The sequence below is a fragment of the Delphinus delphis genome, chromosome 12 (assembly GCF_949987515.2).
Source record: "Delphinus delphis chromosome 12, mDelDel1.2, whole genome shotgun sequence".
Taxonomy (NCBI): domain Eukaryota; kingdom Metazoa; phylum Chordata; class Mammalia; order Artiodactyla; family Delphinidae; genus Delphinus; species Delphinus delphis.
This window is the reverse complement of record NC_082694.2, coordinates 49,068,654-49,089,764: the sequence shown is the minus strand read 5'-3', so window position 1 is coordinate 49,089,764 and position 21,111 is coordinate 49,068,654. Positions and strand designations below refer to the sequence as shown.

The window sequence follows — 21,111 nt, the reverse complement described above, 5'->3', positions numbered from 1 at the left end:
TTTAACTATTTACAGAGGGACTCCTTTCATCTCATGAGAATATAATCACATAATCAGATACACTACAATTGTTTCCTTTTAATTGTAAATCATGGCTGCACTTGCAAATTAGTCTATTATCACAGCAGATCTATCAGTTTGGTGGGGAATGTATTTGCCAACTAGAGTGAAAAAAGTTAATAAACATTAATAAGGATCTTAAATCAATCATTCCTTTACTCTCGATGTGGTGGTGGCTATCGAGATTAATAAATCCGTCAAACCAAATAAAGTAACAAGGAAGGGAGGCACAGAGAGGCCGCTTGATGCCCTGTGTAGTTAAGAAGCAGGATGCTTAGGGACTTCCCTGGTGGCACAGTGGTTAAGAATCCGCCTGCCAATGCAGGGGACACGGGTTCGAGCCCTGGTCCAGGAAGATTCCACATGCCGCGGAGCAAGTAAGCCCATGGCCCACAACTACTGAGCCTGCACTCTGGGACCCGTGAGCCACAACTACTGAAGCCCGTTTTGTGCTCTGCAGCAATGAGAAGCCCATGCACCGCAACGAAGAGTAGCCCCCGCTCACCGCAATTAGAGAAAGCCTGCGCACAGCAACGAAGACCTAATGCAGCCAAAAATAAATAAATAAAATAGAATACATCCCCCTGCCGGGACTTCCCTGGTGGTTCAGTGGTTAAGACTGCGCTCCCAATGCAGGGGGCCCGGGTTTGATCCCTGGTCAGGGAACTAGGTCCTGCATGCCGCAACGAAGGTCCCTCACCCTGCAACAAAGATCCTGCATGCGCCAACTAAGACCCTGCTCAGACAAATAAATAAATATTAAAAAAAAAAAGAAGCAAGATGCTTAAAAACAAATTGGAAGATGAGGATGAGGCACTAAACCTTCAGCGAAATGGCTTGTAAACGAAACAAAGTAAATTCAGACAGTCATCCACGGTTGGTCCCTTATGTACCACTGGTGATAAAAGCTAGAGGAGAAAACACAATGCTCAGTCAGGATAAATTATGTCTGTTGGCAGCACGCTGTAGGCGTTAAGAGCATGGACTGCAGAGCGAGCCTGCTCCAGTTGAAATCCAGGCCCCACAACTTTAGTTTTGTAACTTTGTCATCTCTTAACCTTGCTGTGCCCTACTCTCCTTAAGTGTAGAAGGGAAAGTAATATTACCTATCTCACAGAGTTGTGACAATTAAATGAGCTGATATTTTGTTAAGGGCTTAAAATAGCACCTGATGTATAATAAGCGCTGAGTGATTTTTGAATAAATAAGTGATGTAATTGGCCATTTGCTACCACTTTACACAGCCCTAGTTCTTTCTCTGCACAGCCTTTTTACTGGGGAGAATTGAGATAGTGAAATACCCCTGCAATATTTAAGTCACTTCCTTGCTATAAGCCAAGAGTTAAACTAATTTCTTGGGTAATGATAATTAAAACTTTTATTTATTGTATTAAAAAGAAAAAGACAAAAAGTGTTACGTTTAAAAATAAGATTACTGAGGCAAACGTTTTATTACTGGCAAGTACAAATAGACTGTTGTTATATATTTTAGTCATTAAAAAGGCACCCAGAGCGTTTCCCTGGTGGCGCAATGGTTGAGAGTCCACCTGCCGATGCAGGGGATGCGGGTTCATGCCCTGGTCCGGGAAGATCCCACATGCCGCGGAGCGGCTGGGCCCATGAGCCATGGCCGCTGAGCCTGCGCATCCAGAGCCTGTGCTCTGCAACGGGAGAGGCCACAACAGTGAGAGGCCCGCGTACCGCAAAAAAAAAAAAAAAAAAAAAAGGCACCCAGATAATCAATACATTGTTTATCTACTAAAGCACAAGGCTTTTGTATAAAGATATTTATCAGAAACTCATCAGCAGTGTTCTACTTTTGATAACTGTATGAAAAATTGTCAACAGAAGCATCAACAACTCTATTATCTCATTTAGGACAAGTCCCAAGGAAAAGAATGAGTGGAGAAACCAAATACATTATTTGCATATACAACAACATGTCCAATTAACCACTTTGCTGACAGAGATTCATTTATTATTAATCTTATTCCAGCATATGTTAATACTTTGACAGTAGACATGAAAAGTGACTGAAACAGCACACTGCAATTTTGGAAATGTTAAGTGAGGTCTTCAATGAAGTGTAGCTTAGAGTGCTGAGAACTGTTTTGTTATTTCAACTTTGGAAAGATGTAGAGAATAATCAATTTACAATGAGAATATAGGCTCAAATAGTCTAAAACGGCAAGATTTTCAGAAATCAATATGAAATATAAAATAAGTAGACTACTCAATAATATTCTGCAAAATAAAGTTTAATTTCTATAATATACCGTCCAGGCAAAAATTCCCAGAGGTATTTAAACTAATCATGCTTCAGTATTATTTCTCTGTACTAGCATGTTATATAACTGATAATTGAAAAGTATAACTACATATAAAATGACATAGATATGAACTAGAGCATTTATCTTGAAAAATTTGAAAGAGAAGCTCATCAGGAAAACCACCTCTTTAAAACGTCCTGCTGCTTTGCCCAAAGTGTTAATTGCATAGTATATGAGTACCACAACAGTGAGCTTCCATATTTGCCCTAAATGTATTTTTTTAAAACAGCATCACAGTCACTCATAGCAATGTGCTTTATGCTGTGGAACTATCCACACTTTAGATAATTCAATCTTTTTTTTTTTTTTTTTTTGCGGTACGCGGGCCTCTCACTGCTGTGGCCTCTCCCGTTGCAGAGCACAAGCTCCGGACGTGCAGGCTCAGCGGCCATGGCTCATGGGCCCAGCCGCTCCGCGGCATGTGGGATCTTCCCAGACCGGGGCACGAACCGATGTATCCTGCATTGGCAGGCGGGCTCTCAACCACTGCGCCACCAGGGAAGCCCTATATAATTCAACCTTAATGTAAAATTAGAGATTTCAGAATCCGAAATCATCTCAGCTTTAAGAAGCATCAAAAATACCACTTCTCTTTCTTTAACAGCTTTGAGTCCTGTAGTCATGATGACCAGATGGTAACTAATAGCCAAGACAGGCTGAACCATATAAATAATTACATGTACCAATGTTAGTCCAATGGCAACTCAGATAATCAAAACAACTGTGCAGAAGTGATGTCCAAGTCAATAAATGTCTCTGCCTTGTATTCCACTGCACATTAAAAATCACTCCCTTACCATTTACTTAAAAGTTCTGTTTCTTTCTCACTGATCATTTTCATAGATATATCATGTTTTTTCATCAATTTAGTTACATGGGAAAAAAAATCACCAAATATGTACATGAATATAGAATAAAGAGCATAACCTTGCTTTTAAAAACTGTGGGTCACATTACATAATACATTTAAACTGGAGATCCTATAGCCAAAAGAGTCTAATATTTTGAATTTCACAATGAAAATGTCTACGAGATTCATAGAAGCTTCATGTAAAACCTAATATGTACATAACCAAGTATTCTGACTGCAAACTGGAGAAACACCTTTCTACCTCAGTTCCAGTTCACAGACCCCACAGATATTAAGTTCATACAATAGACACAGCAGGTTCTTCTTAGCGGCTTGTATACTTGGTGATTAAGAGGAAGTCTGTCCAGGAATCATCATTGTTTAGTCATAAAGTATTTTACTATAATTATTTTTGACTAATTACATTATTTACCACTGCCTGAGTTTGATGCTTTAAGTTGAATTTGATAATGACTCTCATTTTTTAATCCATCCCCACCTTACTGCTACTTTTCAGTTAAATATCATAATGTAATATTAACTAAAATTTCTTCCACTAGAATGGAGACATAAATTTCATATCCATGTTCACCTGAAATTCTTAATAAATATATGGGTTAGCTACCTTTTTTTGGCTAATCTTATTCTTAATGAACAAACAATTTTTTTGTTGTTTTTTTTGGAGTAGTGAATTGGAAAGTGATGACAGTGGGAGAGAACTTAGATTTTCTAAATTCGAATGGAGTATTCCTTTCAAAACCCTGCCTCTTAACATATTGGAGTGAGAAAGCAAAAGTACTGCAGCTACTTATTAATTAAGTGACCCTGGCAGAATCATCGCCTCTCTAAATCTGTTTCCTTGTCAGCAAAATGGTGATCATAAGCCCGGCCAGAGTTATGATGATGATTAAGTGAGACACTTCACACGAGGGCTCTGTGGAAATATATTCTCAAAATATAGCTGTTTTTGCTAAGTTCTGTCAAAAGCTTGAGGGAATTCATTGTTATATGATCAACACTGAAAACACGCTTGCATTTTGTGAGAGAATGGAATATTTTAAAAGGTATTACCAATTTCTGTGTGGAGAAATACTCTTCACCCTACACAGCCCAAAAAGGACTAGGCAAAAAGAACAAGTTACAGGAAGCAGGTGCTTTTCAAAGAGACATTCCTTAGGACCTCAGCTGAAAAGCAAATACCAGGCAAGTACCCTGAGCCTGACCCCCATACCATGGTTCCTGTGCACCTAACGATGAGGACAAATGGATGGCTTAAGGGACCTATATAAAATCTTTGCAAAAATATCTCCAATTACAGTATGTTTAGAATCAATAAAGCTCTGGGAAAAGACAAGAGTATAAGGATTTTAAGAGATCCTTATTGCCAAAGGAATCTTAGAACTCAAAGTTGGAAAGGATCTTGTCCAATTAAAAAAAAAAAAAGCATATGAGTGACAAAAAATATAAAAAGTCATGCTCAACATTACTATTAAGATCCTTAACACCTCAAAAAACAATTGTGTTTTTTATTAAAAAGAGGCACACAATGGAGTGTAAATGAGGCACTGCCTGACTGTGCAAAGACGGTTTTCTCTACAGGAACTTAGTTTTGCTATATTCTCTTCTCAAAGACCAAGGTTCTAATCCTAGTTAATCACCTAAAAAGAACCGCCTTAGGTTATACAGAGTTCAGAAAAAACTGTGGATAAACTAGTGTAGCCCCTCCTCACTGCTGGAGCACAGGCTTCCAGGAAGAGTATTCTAAACAAGGAGGAAGATGGCTTAGAAGATATGAGCTCTACTTCCAACCCTGCTACTAATTTGCTGTGACTCTATGAGTCCAGTTCACTCACATTACTTAGCGTTCTGCTTTCAAATCTCTAAAATGAGAGGACTGTGCTCCTCACACCTTAGAGCTAGGAGAGAACTGATGTTCAAAGCTGTAACTGAATTCCAGACGTCACACAGTTAATTGCTGGTTGAATCAGAACTAGAACTCGGGTCTCCTGATTTCAAGGTCTGTTTTTTTCCCACTAGATGTGTCTTCTCTCTGAAATCTCTTCTAATTTTTTAAAATTGTATTTTATCATGGTCAGAACACCTAACATGAGATCTACCCTCTTAGCAAAATTTTAAGCGTACAATACAGTACTGTTGATTTTAGTCACAATGTTGTACAGCAGGTCTGTAGAACTTACTCATCTGGTATCATTGACACTTTATGCCTGTTGATTAGCAACTCCCCATTTCTTCTTTTCTCCAGCCCCTGGCAACCACCATTCCACCCTCTAATTCTATGAATTTGATGACTCTAGGTACCTCATATAAGTGGAATCATGCAGTATCTGTCTTTCTGTGACTGGCTCATTTCACTCAGCATGATGTCCTCAGAGTTCATCCATGTATATCACATACTACAGAATATCCTTCTTTTTTAAGGTTGAATAATATTCCCTTGTATGTATATTCCACACTTTATTTACATATTCAATCAAAATCATGATGAGATATCACCTCACACCTATTAGTATGGCTATTATCAAAAGACAAGTTTTGACAAAGAAGTGAAACTGGAACCCTTATACACTATGAGTAGGAATGCAAAATGGTGCAGCCACTGTGGAAAACAGTATGGAAGTTCCTCAAAAAATTAAAAATAGAACTGCCATTTGATCCAGCAACCCCATTTCTATGTATTTATCCAAAAGAATTGAAATCAGGATTTTGAAGATATGTTAGCATTCCCATGTTTATTGTGCACCAGGTACCATGGGTGCTACTGCATCACCAGGGAAGTCCTCTATGTTTTGTTAGAGGAAATATATGCAGCAACTTGGTGGAAAGCAATTGTGCAGGGAGCTCTTTCTAGAACATTAATATTAAAGGATAATACAAAGTGATGTAGCTGAAACTCACTATGTTGATGTTTTTATCAGATCATTTCCTGTTGAGTCCCAGATGACTCCTACACATATATAAACTTTATGGTTTTTGTATTTATGCTCAGAGGCTACTCTTTTTCAAAGGGCAGGTTTTGTCTGTTTGTTTGTTTAAAGATTAACTCTTTCTGAGACTTCCCTGGTGGCGCAGTGGTTAAGAATCCGCCTGCCAATGAAGGGGGCACGGGTTCAAGCCCTGGGCCACGGAGCAACTAAGCCTGTGCGCCACAACTACTGAAGCCCGCGCACCTAGTGCCTGTGCCCTGCAACAGAAGAAGCCTACGCACCAAAACAAAGAGTAGCCCCCGCTCACCGCAACAAGAGAAAGCCCGCAAGCAGCAACGAAGACCCAATGCAGCCAAAAATAAATACATAAATAAATAAATTTATTAAAAAAAAAGATTAACTCTTTCTAACAATAGCTTGTATTTTGGGAACTAAATTGCAAACACTTTTGATGGTCGTGCTTGGGTATATTAGCTCCTCCTCTCTCACCTCTGCTCCCATTATCCCCCTTATTACCTGACCTTTCATGGTACCTGGTGCACAAACACAAAAACATGCACATATTATAATATCATATATTTTACCAAATGAATGAATGCACAATCTAAGAAATCAATATATTAAAGTTGAGGGCAACCAAGACCTTAGAGTCTTGGATTACTTGGACCATAATTAATTCAAAGATTCTTCCAGGAATATTAGCTGACCATCTTGTCTAAAATATCATTGCAGGGCTTCCCTGGTGGCACAGTGGTTAAGAATCCGCCTGCCAATTCAGGGGACACGGGTTCGATCCCTGGCCCTGGAAGATGTCACATGCCACGGAGCAACTAAGCCCGTGCGCCACAACTGCTGAGCCTACGCTCTATAGCCTGCGAGCCACAGCTACTGAGCCCGCATGCCTAGAGCCCATGCTCCACAACAAGAGAAGCCACAACACTGAGAAGCCCGCACACCGCAAGGAAGAGTAGCCCCCGCTCACCGCAACTAGAGAAAGCCCGTGCGCAGCAACGAAGACCCAACACAGCCAAAAATAAAAACAAATTAATTAATTAAAAAAAAAAATCATTGCAGTGATGCACATTTTTGTCCAATAAGCCGAAGTAAGGAAGAAGTGTGTGGTAGGAATATCTACTTCAGCAGTATATTCATAGCCAAAAATGTTCTGGGTAACACATATGAATTAATTACCAGAAAAGCTAAATTTTTCTTTAACACAGTAAAGTCAAGTATATTTTGAAAGGTGTTGCTAACTCTCTTGGATACTAGACAAAAGAGCAAAGGGATCACTCTATCAAACAGCAACCTCCTGCTTGTGAGAAAAACAAAAGAAAAACAAAAACCTCCTCAGAATCAATGAAGTGATCCATGGGACACCAGGCAGATGCCATCAGCCTCTCTCACAGGATTCACTATTGTTAATACACACTGCAAGCAAAATGTGAGGCCCTGGTCCTTGTAATGATTTCTACTCCAAGAGATCAACCATTAAAGCACATGGAGGACCCTCTCAGTTCAAGTTTCAAAACCTCTGAGCTCATGGAACTGCTCTGGGCTAAGGGCCATGCAGAGCTGATTCCATCAGTAATTCCTCTTTGACTCCGACCAGAGATTTGGTTCCATTGTTTGGTGCCTCTGCGGTGTGCCTCACCCTACAAGAAAAAGGATATTCGAATTCCCTCCAAAAGCCCCCACTCCTTTTAGAAGTTTAGTATGTGTGTGAAAGTGCCTCAGAAAGAGAAACATTATAAATTTAAGATACAATTATTCTCCTCATAGAACGGCATTGGGCTACCTCAATTATAAACCACACTTTTAAAATCTGTTAACATTTCCTTCTGGGAAAGCCCCTTTGCCCTTTAATAGTAAAAGCTAATCAAGGCAGTATAATTTCTGGAGCTCAAATTTGTGGGAGGAGAACGGCTGGCACTGGTGTGCTCATTCCTATGATGGTTTTCTCCTTCCTCTATGTCCTGAAATTATTGAGAGGCTCTAAGCTAATTCTTGAAAGTATGCAGAGGTACTTAGGAAAGCCAGGAGCAGAGATGGAAACCTGAGCATTGCACTGACATCATTCTGTGTTTGGCACATACGGTACATCTCTAAAGCAATACCAACTGAACACACTGCTTCATTCTGAACTCTTGCTGGCTTTAAGTAGCAGTCTTAATTACAAGCAGGCTTGCTTTTTATCATTTACAGTCACACAGTTCTCCATGTACTTGACTAGGAAAATTCAATTTTTCTATAGAGGTATTTTCAACCTTTATATTTTTAAGTACATGCAAAATAAAATGGGATCTTGCAGTGATCTCAGAACCTGCTTCTCATATGCATTAAAAAAAAATCCTCATCATAATCTCTGCAACTGGGTCAGCTTGCACAAAGATGCTCAGGGTAGCCATGAGTGCTTTCAGCACCCTGCAATCCTTGTAAGTGACACCTCATAATAGTGCAAATGAAGCATGGCATGATGAGAAAATGAAGAAGAATGGACCTGGATAGTCAACCCAGCAGTTTTCAAAACATAGAGGATAAGCTAAATTTTGTTCCATAAAATACACCACACATGATTTTTCTTTTACACATTCAAGCACATATATTCTTTCCCTATTATGAGAAAAATGTCTTATGACTCCAAGAAATCCTACTATAAGCAAACAGGGTAGCTCGTGTGTTCATCTACATATGTATATTTGCCATAGTCTCACATTTTTAACCAAACCTCATTTACACCTGCCTTGATTTTCAGCCAGGAATTTATCATGTTGTCATTATTCACCTTTGTGGTTTCCCTTCACCCTCATCTACTAGGCTCAAAGATTATTTCCTTGTGGACCCTTTGTCTAATTAGCTGAATATTCAAGGAGTTTATTGACCCAACAAATTCACCATCACCTTTCTTATTAGGTTTCTTTTAAGCCATCACCCTGCCTGCCCCGCTTTCAGCCCCTCTGCATCCCCACCTCACTCCCATCTCTCCATCCCCCACCCTCAGAGGCTTATTTCATCTTTAATGTTCTTGGGTTGTTCTCTAGCCAGAGTTTTTTCCCTATTTTCAAGGGAGGCAAGAGATGAAGTGTGAAAAATTCACACCGGCTTTTATTCGGCAGAGGTTGGCTACTGACAGGTAAGTTTGCTACTCTGATTAAAAAAAAAAAAAAAAAGCGGGGAGAAAGAATCAGAAAGCTTCCTCCAAACATGTGTGTGAGCAGGGTGGGGAGAGTTTCAAAAAGTAACAAACACGACCATACTATGGAACCTTCAAAGGAAAGAGAAAGTTTTCCGACCCAAAAGAATAATCACAACCGCTGCTCACATACCCTTTCCTCCACTAACCATCTATCCTTTCTCTTTCCCAGCGACAGATATGCCTGCTTCTTCATTCATATACGGAGGCAATCACTATATCCTGGAGGGAAGGAAATGTTTGTAGAGACCAGCAGACGGGGGCCTGACTGGGGTAGAAGCTACAGAGGTGAGAGGACAGGTGTCCTCTCTGTGGCAGGGTTCCCTTGGTCTTCTCCTCTCCCCACGGCCCCCAGGCACTCTCCCTTTTCAGCCATATCCCTCCGGAGATAGGCAGAGCCACAGAAAAGGAGAAGTTAATATGCATATGAGATTAGCCAAGTGCTTCCCACTGGTATAATTAAGCGCCCAACCCCCTTGCCTACCCCCATCTGGCTCACCGCACCCACGCTCTGTCTGCCCCTCATGTGTCCAGGCTCGCCTCCCTCCCCCAGAACTCACATAATTTTGCAAAAAGGCCAGGCAGTGGGGTGAGAACTGCACCCGGGAAAGGGAGCAATAAGCTCCCAGAATACTGTGAGCGAGTGGGGAGAGCAACAGCAACTCCTTGCTGTTTCCGAGGGATCTATCCTTTCTGTCACTTTTTCCATAAAAGCCCCCTTTGGAGGCTTCACTCATGTCTCCAGCCTAGGCACGCTTAACTGGAGACAGTCCTTGAGAGGGAACTGGGAGAAGGAAAGGAAGGGATTCCTGGGCCCACTGTGAGGTGTGCCTGGGCCACTCCCAAAGGAGGTGCCCAGGGGATCTGTTCTCTTCAGTTGGGTCAGGTTCTAACCTCTCACATTTAACCAGAACTGTCCCCAGGTAGGAAGCCAGTCCCTGGGGAAGGGGGCCATCCCAGTATAACTAGCAGCTGCTGGGGGAGAGGAATTACCTAGGGAGACGGGCAAAGGATCCAGAGAGGAACCAAGTCTGAAAGGGAAAGGGGCCCCACAAGCAAAAGAGGGGGAAAGAGATGTAAAAAACAGAGTGTCCATAACTTTCACCCTGCTTTTTAAAGCAGCAGATTTTACACTGGGAAAGAAGAAGAATTGGGAGTGGGGGAAGACTCACAAAAAACAGTTGATGTTTTATTTATTGGCAATTCAGGGAATCTGAAATAGGCATTTATCTGAAGATGCCAGGAACCTGGCCTTACACTGCTGGTCATTCTGGAGAAGAAACCTGCCAACCAAGGCTTGTCTCCACACTCTGCTCTTTACAAAGGAATTCCCGGTGAGGAGAACAGCTTCTCTCTGCTTTAACTTCTCCTCCTTCAGGCAGACCTCCTGGCTTAGACCAGCCAGCATTGCCCCACCTGCCCTCCTTGGGAAGCACTATACTCTGAGGACGGAGGAAGCAGGACTTCCCTTATCCCAGCAGCCTTCAGATATGATCCAAAAAGAAGTAAGTGTGTGGGATGAGGGAAAGGGGATGGTGTTCAGAGGTCCCCTCTAAACTGGGTAGGAGTTGGCAGGCACTAGAGAGGGTGCTTCCATCACCCTCCTACTTTCTCCAGTTAGGGGAAGAGGTGGGGGAAAATGGAATTAGCCTCCAGTTTCGTGAGTCCCGGGACCTGCCACTTCACCGTCACTGCAGTCTGAGCACTCCTTGGAGGAACGTGCGGGCTGGAACCTCTCCCTCTCCCAGACCAGGGAAAATGGGCAGGAGGTGGGGCAGCACACAGAGCACAGACAAAAGGTTCGGCAGAGCCCTCCTCTCTCAGGAGCTCAGGCCCCTGGGCTGAGCCCGGCTCCCCATTCGGCCACGCCGAGTGACCTTCTCGCTAGAAACGCCCCCTTCCCGCGGGGCCCAGGATGGTCTTTTAATAGGTGCCCACGTCTCACTCCCGGCACCCTGACAAGGAACGCCCCTCCCACCCCTCACCGCAAACACCCACGACGCCTTCCTCCAGCCCCTTTCTATTGTCTTCAAAGAGATAAGTGGCTCCCACCCAACACACCCAAATGCACATCCCTTTCTCGCGCTCCCATTTCTCCGAGCCCTAAGGGCCGAGAAGCGAGCGCAGGGTCGAAAGAGGGGCGCGAGGGAGTAAAACCCGCGAGAACTTGGCATCGCAGACCCACCGTGTCCACCTCGCAAGGATGCCGGTGACCTGTAGATTGCAATAGGCACTGAATGATGCTTGCTGCTGCCATGGAAATGGTGGATGTGGTGCGCTCCCAAACTGGACGCCCCCCATGCCATTCCTAGGAGGCCGCTGAGGGTGAGCGGGACTATCCAGAGCAGGGCGAGGCGCCCCCCTGCGCCGCCGCCGCCACTGCCGCCGCCGCCGCCCCCGGGCGAGCCCAGCTCGGCGCCGCACCGGAGCATCCTCTGGTACATGGCTGGGCGCCCGCCGAGGGGCAACCGCCGCGGGAGGCAAAGTTTGGGGCGCGGTGAGGGGAGAGGGCGCCGGGGAGCAGCGGGCGGCTCAGGGTGGGCTGCGGGCTGGCCGCCTCACCGCGTCAGGGCACCCATCCTCTCCCTCGTTCGGACAGTCTTCTCGGGGTCCTGGAGTCCGCCGTGCCTCGCACCCCAAAGAATCCGAAACATAGCCGAGGTGAAAGCAGCTGATGGGGGCTTGTCCGAAAAGGCAGCCCCGGGGAAGAGCAAGCACGGAGCGGGCGGCTGCTCCCAGATTTCCGGGGCTCCAGGTTCTCGAGAGATACTCCCAAAGAGTTTCGGGCGAGAGTGCGTGCCGGGGGGTGGGGAGCGGGGAAATGGTTTAAAGCTCCTCCCGGAGGGTCCTCACTTCTACATGACAGCCATCCACCGCGAATCCACTAGGTAAATCCATTTAGCATTGTGTGGGGGGACTGGGGAGGCCACTTCGCCGGCCCAACCTCCTTTCAACGGAGAAGCAGACCCCATGGACTCGAGGCGCCCCGTCCCTCCATTCAGCCCGGGCCGGCTCGCCCGCTCGCGCCAGCCTCCCCCGGGCAGCGCGCGGAGCAGCGGCGCGCATCGCCTGCTCCCGAGGCAATCTCCGCGTCTGCCGCCTCCTGACACTTACGCCCGGCGAGGGGTTCAGAGGGAAGAGTGCCACCCTTATGAAGGAAGCGGGGATCGAACGGGGGAAAAAGAGCTGGGGAAAAGCAGAAGCACACAAAGGAGGGGGGGGGGGGGAAGAAAAGGAAAAAGAAAAAAAGAAAAGAAAAGAAAAGAAGAACCACACACGCTGGCGAAGCGAGGGGCTCTATGCAAATCTGCAGTCTCCAAACAGCAAATCACTGAAGCTCGGATGCAATGCAGAGGACGAGCCTATGTAACGAGGGAGGCTGGTCTAGCTTCCCACAGAAATCGCCCTGCTTTGCCTCTCTCAAGCATTCTCCACACATCAAAGGGACACGTGTACAGCGATGCGGGGAACACCTAAAAAAGCAACGCTCCCTCCTCTGCCAGGTGATCCCTCCGTTTGAATTACAACGGCAAACGGCACCCTTCCCCTACCCCTATGGTTTAGATGTAACCAGTGTCTTGAGAGCTCTTAAAAGGGAAAGAGTTCCGCTCTTTTTATTGGACCAAACTTGTTCTGCCAGGTGTTCAAACCCAATCTGCTAAATATGGCTTGACACCATCTACTCAAGCATCAGTTTTGATGATCTGTTAATTACACAGATTACTCATAACAAAGAGCCCTCGTTCCCACTACAGTATCATCTCTCACATAAGCCAGTAGAAGTGCAGGGAATCAAAATACACAAGAAAAAGAATGAGTGAATTTGGCAGCTGAGGAAAAGACAGAAAGAGGAAAAAAAAGAAAAAAATGAGACAGGTGAGAAAAAGGACAGCAGAAGACAGAAACAGGATGAATGAGACTGCTTGTGTTTTGGTCAAACATTTTAGGAATCTTTAAGAACCCCCAAGATCTCTATAGAAGCCCAGCTATGATGATGTCTTATAAGGGTGGAGTTCTGCCTTTCTCTTACCATGTTTCATAAGGAAAATAACATCAGGAAATTTAAATCTAGTGCCCCCAAAGAAGAGGGGACATTATATTCTACCGGTGAAATGAAGGAAAAAAAAAATATATATATATATATATATATATATATATATATATATTTTTTTTTTTTTTTTTTTTTTTTTTTTTTGCGGTACGCGGGGCTCTCACTGTTATGGCCTCTCCCGTTGCGGAGCACAGGCTCCGGATGCGCAGGCTCAGCGGCCATGGCTCAGGGGCCCAGCCGCTCCGCGGCATGTGGGATCTTCCCGGACCGGGGCGCGAACCTGCATCCCCTGCATCGGCAGGCGGACCCTCAACCACTGCGCCACCAGGGAAGCCCCGAAATGAAGAATATTTAACTGAAAGCCACGTGTCCTGGAAAAAGACCAGCAAAGCCAACACACAACTAAGAGTAAAAGTCTAGCACGGCAAGTAGACTTAGCAAGGAGGACCACAGTCACTGGAGGCTAGCACACGGGATTTGGAACTGTGATTAAAACAGTTCCCTGATTTCTAAAAGATGATACTATGACCTGACTAGTGGCTGGACATTTTTTGTTTTTACTCCTACTTAAAGACAAAGGAGAACAACTCTGACTAGGTACTACTTCTCACAGGCTCCTGTCTATATAATCCTTTATATCAACAAATACAAAGTCATGTCCTGAAAAAGTAGTTCTAGAAGGATTTGATACAAACCAGCCACTCACCAAAGTGGTCATTTAGACTTACATATTGCTTCCTAGTTCATTCAGAGAGTCAACCTGGGACTCTGATGGTCACTATGTTACCAGTGTCCAAGGGCCACCAAACCAAATTTGTAGCAATCCAACACCTCACATCCTTGGCAAAAGTTTATGTTATTCTACTAAAAATTTAATACTTCAGTAGTTCCCTAATTGAGACAGCTTAGGCATGCTAGAGAAGGTGCTTTTATCTACTTAAAGACGCCTTGTCTCCCTCCCACAACTGCTCAAAGACCAACAGAACGCAAATCCTGCACTTGCCACTGTGGGCTGTTCCCGTCCTTATCCCCAGGCCACTTCCTCCTCATTTTGTTATTTTCTAGCATGTGGATTTTAATTCATTAGTAGATTTTAATTCATTAGACAGCTAGGGAAGCCCTAGCTGTCGTGTTTTCAGGCAGGTGTCTAAGGCACCTTTGCAGTACCTAGGAGTTTCTTGGGTGGATTCTGTGATACTGATGCTGCAATATTTGTTATAAATGGCTGTTATGGTGGAACAAGGAGCAAATTCTCTGTCTAGAGAGTGGAGAAAAGTCCTGTGAGCAGACTCATGCCTAATCTGTATGAAGCAAATAAAGCTTGCACTTACTCTCCATGTCTCTTCAGCTGGTCAGTTCTTTGGCTGGAAGTGTATTATCTAAGGAAACTGAGGGGACTTCCCTGGTGGCACAGTGGTTAAGAATCCGCCTGCCAATTCAGGGGACACGGGTTCGATCCCTAGTCCTGCTAGATCCCACATGCCGCGGAGCAACAAAGCCCGTGCGCCACAACTACTGAGCCTGCGCTCTAGAGCCCGTGAGCCACAACTCCTGAAGCCCGTGCACCGAGAGCCTGTGCTCCGCAACAAGAGAAGCCATCGCAATGAGACCCCGCACCGCAACAAAGAGTAGCACCCACTAGCTGCAACCTGAGAAAGGCCCAGGCGTAGCAACGAAGACCCAGTGCAGCCAAAAATAAATAAATTTATTAACAATAAGATAAAATAAAGGAAACTGAGGCAGCACTGACAAATTGTTCTCAGGTGAGTAAAAAACTGGCTGGAGCAGACATGGTGCTCGGCTGCTTGTAATTTACTCTTAAAGACTGCAGCATGGACAATGAGATATGAATGTGTATTAGTGCGGTTCTGTGTCTCAGGAGGTTGGTTGCTTTCATCAGGAATGTATGCTCCAACAGCTCAGCCAGAATTACAGAAGTCAGAGGTAACTTTTGGAAGTCTTGAGTTACCATCATCTCCAATCATGATGTGGCTTTGTTCATTAATTATAATGTATGTTGGAAACCGATTATCATCGGTGACATAAATGGCCTGTCAGTTGGTTAATGGAGGTTAGGGGTGGGTTCTTTTTGGTGAAATCATTAACATTCAAGATATGTGGACTGGCCAAACTTTTTGTAAACATGCTTTGCTTCTATTTGAATAGAGTATATGAATCTATAAGGCCTTTCACCCTTTACTATAAGGAATGGTGTCATAATATTAGTAATAATAAGAACTAATACATTCATAACTGGCACAACTCTGAGAGCTCATTTAATCATCACAAAACCATATGAAGTGGGTGCTATCATTGATCCCTAACAAACCTTAGTCACCTAATTCTGACAGATGATGATCTGGATGCTGCCACTGAAATATTGCCATATTTGCTTTAAGAAAACCTATTTGCAAGACATTTTGGGGTACCTAAAAGAACCAAGAGCTGGAACTTCATCAAGCTTCCAGAACATGCTGTAAGATTTTGTTCCTACTTATTAATAAGTGTCTGTTCCTGTAGCAGAAGTTGGTCTGCATCTTAAACCCACTAGGAGCTGTGGAAACGCTTGGAAGAGTGGTTTACCCTCCCCTGCCTCTGACCACTGTGGGTACCGAGCTCCACCAAGAGAATCTAATAGCTGTGCATAGGGAGTTATTCTAGATGCATTCATAGCTGATGATTAATAATGAACGAGAAGGCAGGTAGCCTACAACAGACAACCATGCAAGAAATGGGAGATGGGCTTGAAAGCTGAGGGGACAAAAGAAAGGGAATGGAAGGAGAAAGAGAAAAAGAGTGTGTAGAAGGGGGAGTGTACACAGAAATGGAAAAGCACAGGTTATTTCAAACTATTTTTTCATATTCTTAAAATCACCCTTCTGTCTCAAGAAACAAAATGGTTGTCAGGTAGACACTTTCAACCTTTTCGTGTTTTTCTTAAAACTTAATTGGAAATTGTTACAGCTCAGTATTAAGCTTTTAAAATAGAAAAGTAGACAATAAAACGGCAGAGATGAAGTATATTAAAACCTACAGGCAGTACCAATCTTTTAAAAATTAAAAACGAGCAGAGTGTCAGTCATGCATTTTGCATTTCTACTGATGTCAGCACAAGAAAAGGCAAAGAGACCCCATATATCCATCTACCTGCATTTCTGAGTTGGGATTGAGAGAGAGTAAAGACAGAGAGGCTCAGGAGAGGATGCTGTCTGTGAAGTTGCAAAGACAAACCTCTGATCCCATTACCTTTCTGGGTTATTGCAGGTCCCTAAAGGTGTTCTGAGAAAAGATCAGAATAGATCAGAAGAGTAAGGACACTGAGAGAAAGGAAGGAAGTGAGGGAGGAAGGGAGGGGAGGAAGGAAGGAAGGAAAGAGAAAGAAAGAAAGAAAGAAGGAAGGAAAGAAAGAAAGAAAGAAAGAAAGAAAGAAAGAAAGAAAGAAAGAAAGAAAGAAAGAAAGAAAGAAAGAGAGAGAGAGAAAGAAAGAAAGAAAGAAAGAAAGAAAGAAAGAAAGAAAGAAAGAAAGAAAGAAAAAGAAAGAAGGAAAGAAAGAAAGAAAGGGAGGAAGGAAAGGAGTGGGGAGGAAGAAATGGAGGAGGGGGGGAGGGAGAGAGGGAGGAAAAGAAAGAAAAGAAAAGAAAGAACAGATGCCAGGGCTAAAAGCATTCCTGGAGATTTTGTAGTACAATCTCTTCGGGTGATAAACCTGAGGCCCACAGAAGTAATAATGTTACCAAAAAGTCAGATTTATTTATGAAGCGTTTACTTAACTGGAAGTGAACTTTTATCTCCTACCACCCATTGTCCAGTCATAGATGTAGACTGGGAAATTCAGTCAATGTACCTATTACCTAGAACCTCCACACTGAGGGAGAGTAGCGGGAACCCAACATGAGCCAACATGATGCCCAATTCACTCAAAAGAAATTAAAGCTTGCAGTTTGATTTCTGAAATACGAATGGATTTATTCAGTCACAGTTAGTTGTGTTTAGGACTGAAGTATTTTATGCCAGTGGTCCCCAACCTTTTTGGCACCAGGGACCTGTTTTGTGGAAGACAATTTCTCCACGGACGGTGGGGTGGGGGGATGGTTTTGGGATGATTCAAGCGCATTACATTTATTGTGCACTTTATTTCTATTATTATTACATTGTAACATATAATGAAATAATTATACAACTCACCACAGTGCAGAACCAGTGGGAGCCCTGAGGTTGTTTTCCTGCAACTCGATAATCCCATCTGGGGGTGATGTGACACAGTGACACCCAAAGTGTGTTGCATATGTCCAGTCTATTCTGTAAGATGCAGCTCAATTGTCAGTTGCCACTCACTGATAGGGTTTTGATATGAGTCTGCAAGCAATTGACTTATTACGGTCTCTGTGCAGTCAAACCTCTCTGCTAATGATTATCTGTATTTGCAGCCGCTCCCCAGCGCTGGCATCATTGCCTCAGCTCCACCTCAGATCATCAGGCATTAGATTCTCATAAGGAGCACGCAACCTATAGATCCCTCACATGCGCAGTTCACAGTAGGGTTCGCACTCCTATGAGAATCTAATGCTGCTGCTCATCTGACAGGAGGCGGAGCTCAGGCGGTAATGTGAGCGATGGGAGCGGCTGTAAATACAGGTGAAGCTTTACTCGCTCACCTGCCACTCACCTCCTGCTGTGCGGCCCGGTTCCTAACAGCGAACCCCTGTTTTATGCTATCTCTTCTCTTGCCCCTTTTAATAAAAAGTTCATTTATGACATCCTACATAAAATTTGTTGCCTAAGCACCAAGGCTGGGTCATAGAAATTTCATTATTAACTGCATCTTGAAGTGTTGTGGGCATTGCTTTGGTACCACCCAATCATATGCTATCTTTTGGTCACTAGCATCTTATATTGTTTGTATAATTATTTAGACGTACTTGTGTTGCTGACAAACTCTTCCCTAGGTTCATGCCATTTGATGTGAATGAGTTCATAGTGTAGAGGGAAAACATGCAGGTCGAGTGCCGGACTGTGAGTTTGAATCTGAGCCCATAGTTATTATTCATGTGACACTGTGTTTCATGGACCCTTGCCCCCATTTTCTCATCTGTAAAATGATTATAACACTGTGTAAAATATATTAAGCACTAAATATAAGTTATTGTCATTTACTCACAGGTACATATTTTAGATAGCTGCTAAAGACATACTGATAATGAGCTGTAATGTGATTTTTAATTTAGCCCTATTTCAGACTCTTCCCACTCAGTCAAGTTCGGCCACCTCTCCAATTCTCTGTTACTCTAAATCCTCAAACTTTAGCGTGCCCGAGAATCACTAGAACAGCTTCTTAAATCATAGACTGCTTTGCTTTTGATTCCCATGATTTGTAGAGGGGCCTGAGAATTTGCTTTTTTTAACAAGTTCCCAGGTAATGCTCATACTGCTGGCCCAGAGGAACTAGATTTTCAGAACCACTGCTCTGTCTGAATGTCAACGTCTTTAACACGGGTTTTATTAACCAACACAGGGAGGGCTTTCTAATTAAACTCCTTACCAGTGACCTCGCCTCTTTGGCTGTGTATTCTAAACATAGACAGCAGTGCTGTTCTCAGATCTCTTCTTTAAAGCATTCTTTAAAGTCTTCAAGATGTCCAGCATATAAACCTGTATGTTCTCATTTCACAACATGAAACTATAAATTCCTTTTATTCTACTTAGAAAAAGCTATTTTCTTCTCCTTCTCATCTTTTGAATGTGTGCTCTTCTTCAGTTAGCCTGGCCAGTGGCTAGAGGCAGGACTGAGCTCCTACAGGACTGAAGGCACCGTATTAGGGTTCAAATCTGACCTTACTAACTTATCAGCCACGTGGCCGTATGCAGGTGAGGATGCTTGTTTCCATATAAAACCTAATACTGGCCATCCAAATAGCCAGGCACCATTTAAAAAAAGAAAAAAAAAAAGTCCCTTTCAGGTCCTGGCATATCAGGTCTTCAGTCTGACCAGCATCAGCTACAGGAAAGATCAGTGACAAAAACTGACAACCTGGGATCTGTCACCTGCATTCACCAGCACAGTCTATCATATATACACGCCACTGAAGAAGAAAGCAAAATGGGATCATTGAAAGTGGAACTAGAGTTGGAAGGGCAACTATAAGGCAAGTTAGGGTGATATAAAAACTGAGATATAATTTGCAAATTCCCTAGTAAATACAGATATTCAAATCCAGAACCAGACGTCACGCCCATACCATGAGTTCAATTTCCTGAATGCCGGAGCACTTACAGCATATAAACCAATTCAATCTATCTTTATGGATCTATGTTCTGTAGCATATGTTGCCATTTGAATTCACTGAAAGGAATTTAATCATGCAATTTGAACTGAATCTCTAAATAGGTTTATCTGGGATCTATAATTTAATCCCCATCCAATTCAGGACAAATATATTAGGTTACACATTTTGTCAGAGTGATATTTTGAAGTTAGTGTGACTATCCCACTACAAAGATCCCTTTTCCAGGTAAGTAAAAGGCATATTAACCATTTCTTTACCATGGCATACTAAGCCGTTCAAAATTTGTCTCGATCCTGCCTCTCCTGTCTTATCTTTACCTCAACTTCTGCCACTTACCCCACAAACATCCTAGGCTCCAGCAACATGAACTTCTCTTCCCTAAATACACACTGCATTTTTTCACTTCTTTTGCCACTGCCCATGCAATTCCCTCTGTAAAATGATCTTTTCTCCTACCTAGGTCTCTTACTATCCCATTCATTCCTCTACCAAATTGTTGGAAAATTTTCTGAACTCCTCCAGTTTCTCAAGTATAGACTATCACAAATACCTAAAAAAAAAAAAAAAAAATGCCCAGGGTATGTAATAGTATATTTATATTATTTTTGTGCTGTATGAAGTGTCAGGAGAAGTGGTTAAATCTATATCCATGTTTAGGAATTTAAAATAACCCAAACCAACAAACAAAAGAAATCCACCCTCCCCTCTTCAATTTATCCTTGCAGGCTTTTGGTTAGCTCTTTCATTGCCTAAAATATATAACAAATTTAAGCTGAACTTTGATTCGAATGCTAAACAACTGGTGATGAAGAATAAGGGAATTCATTGTCGTATTTTCCTACTCAGGTTATAAACAGATGTCTTTCTTTCCCATACTATGTAAAAGGAAAATAAAACACCGCCAAGCAAAGATGCTTGCTGCCAAGTTGAATTGCAGAGCAAACATTTATAGCCAACTTATAAATCCTTGAAAATAGGGTTTTATAATGGAAATACTGGCACCATTTTAACTATAACCATTCAAATAATATCACTGTAGCAGAACTTATAATCTAATATACCTGTTCTGGGATGGATGAGAGACTTAGCTATAGGTTTTGGAAAAACTTCCAGTGGCTCAATTCAAATTGAATGATCATTCCATATAGTTCAAATCTCTTAGAGTATTTATCTTTATTTCAAAATGTATAGTATATGCTCCAAAACATTTATTTAAAAGATAGAATATATTTTTTGATACTCGTATAAAAAGATATGACCTCTGAGAGGCATTTCCAAAAATTATCAATCAGTTTTTTTTCAACTGTCTTTTTCTCTCATGGAAGAATTACTTTCCTCAGGTTTTCTGTCCTGTTGCTGTGATGATTCCCCCAGAGACCTGTATGTTTATCTTGACAGGTG

At 42.9% G+C, this 21,111-nt stretch overlaps 1 protein-coding gene across 22 annotated transcripts in view; it reads right to left on the bottom strand.

The window, feature by feature from the left end:
• The window catches only part of NRXN1 (neurexin 1), a 1,121,172-nt gene that overhangs the window by 419,688 nt on the left and 680,373 nt on the right, over positions 1–21,111 (bottom strand). For 4 of the 22 annotated variants that reach the window (XM_060026645.1, XM_060026646.1, XM_060026647.1 and 1 more), the window contains exon 1: positions 11,561–11,994. The exons of the other annotated variants lie outside the window; for them this stretch is intronic. In XM_060026645.1, the coding sequence (XP_059882628.1) occupies positions 11,561–11,819 (259 nt within the window). In that variant the 5' untranslated portion in view covers positions 11,820–11,994. Of the gene's footprint in view, positions 1–11,560; positions 11,995–21,111 lie in introns of those variants that run through there. 22 annotated transcript variants of the gene reach the window in all.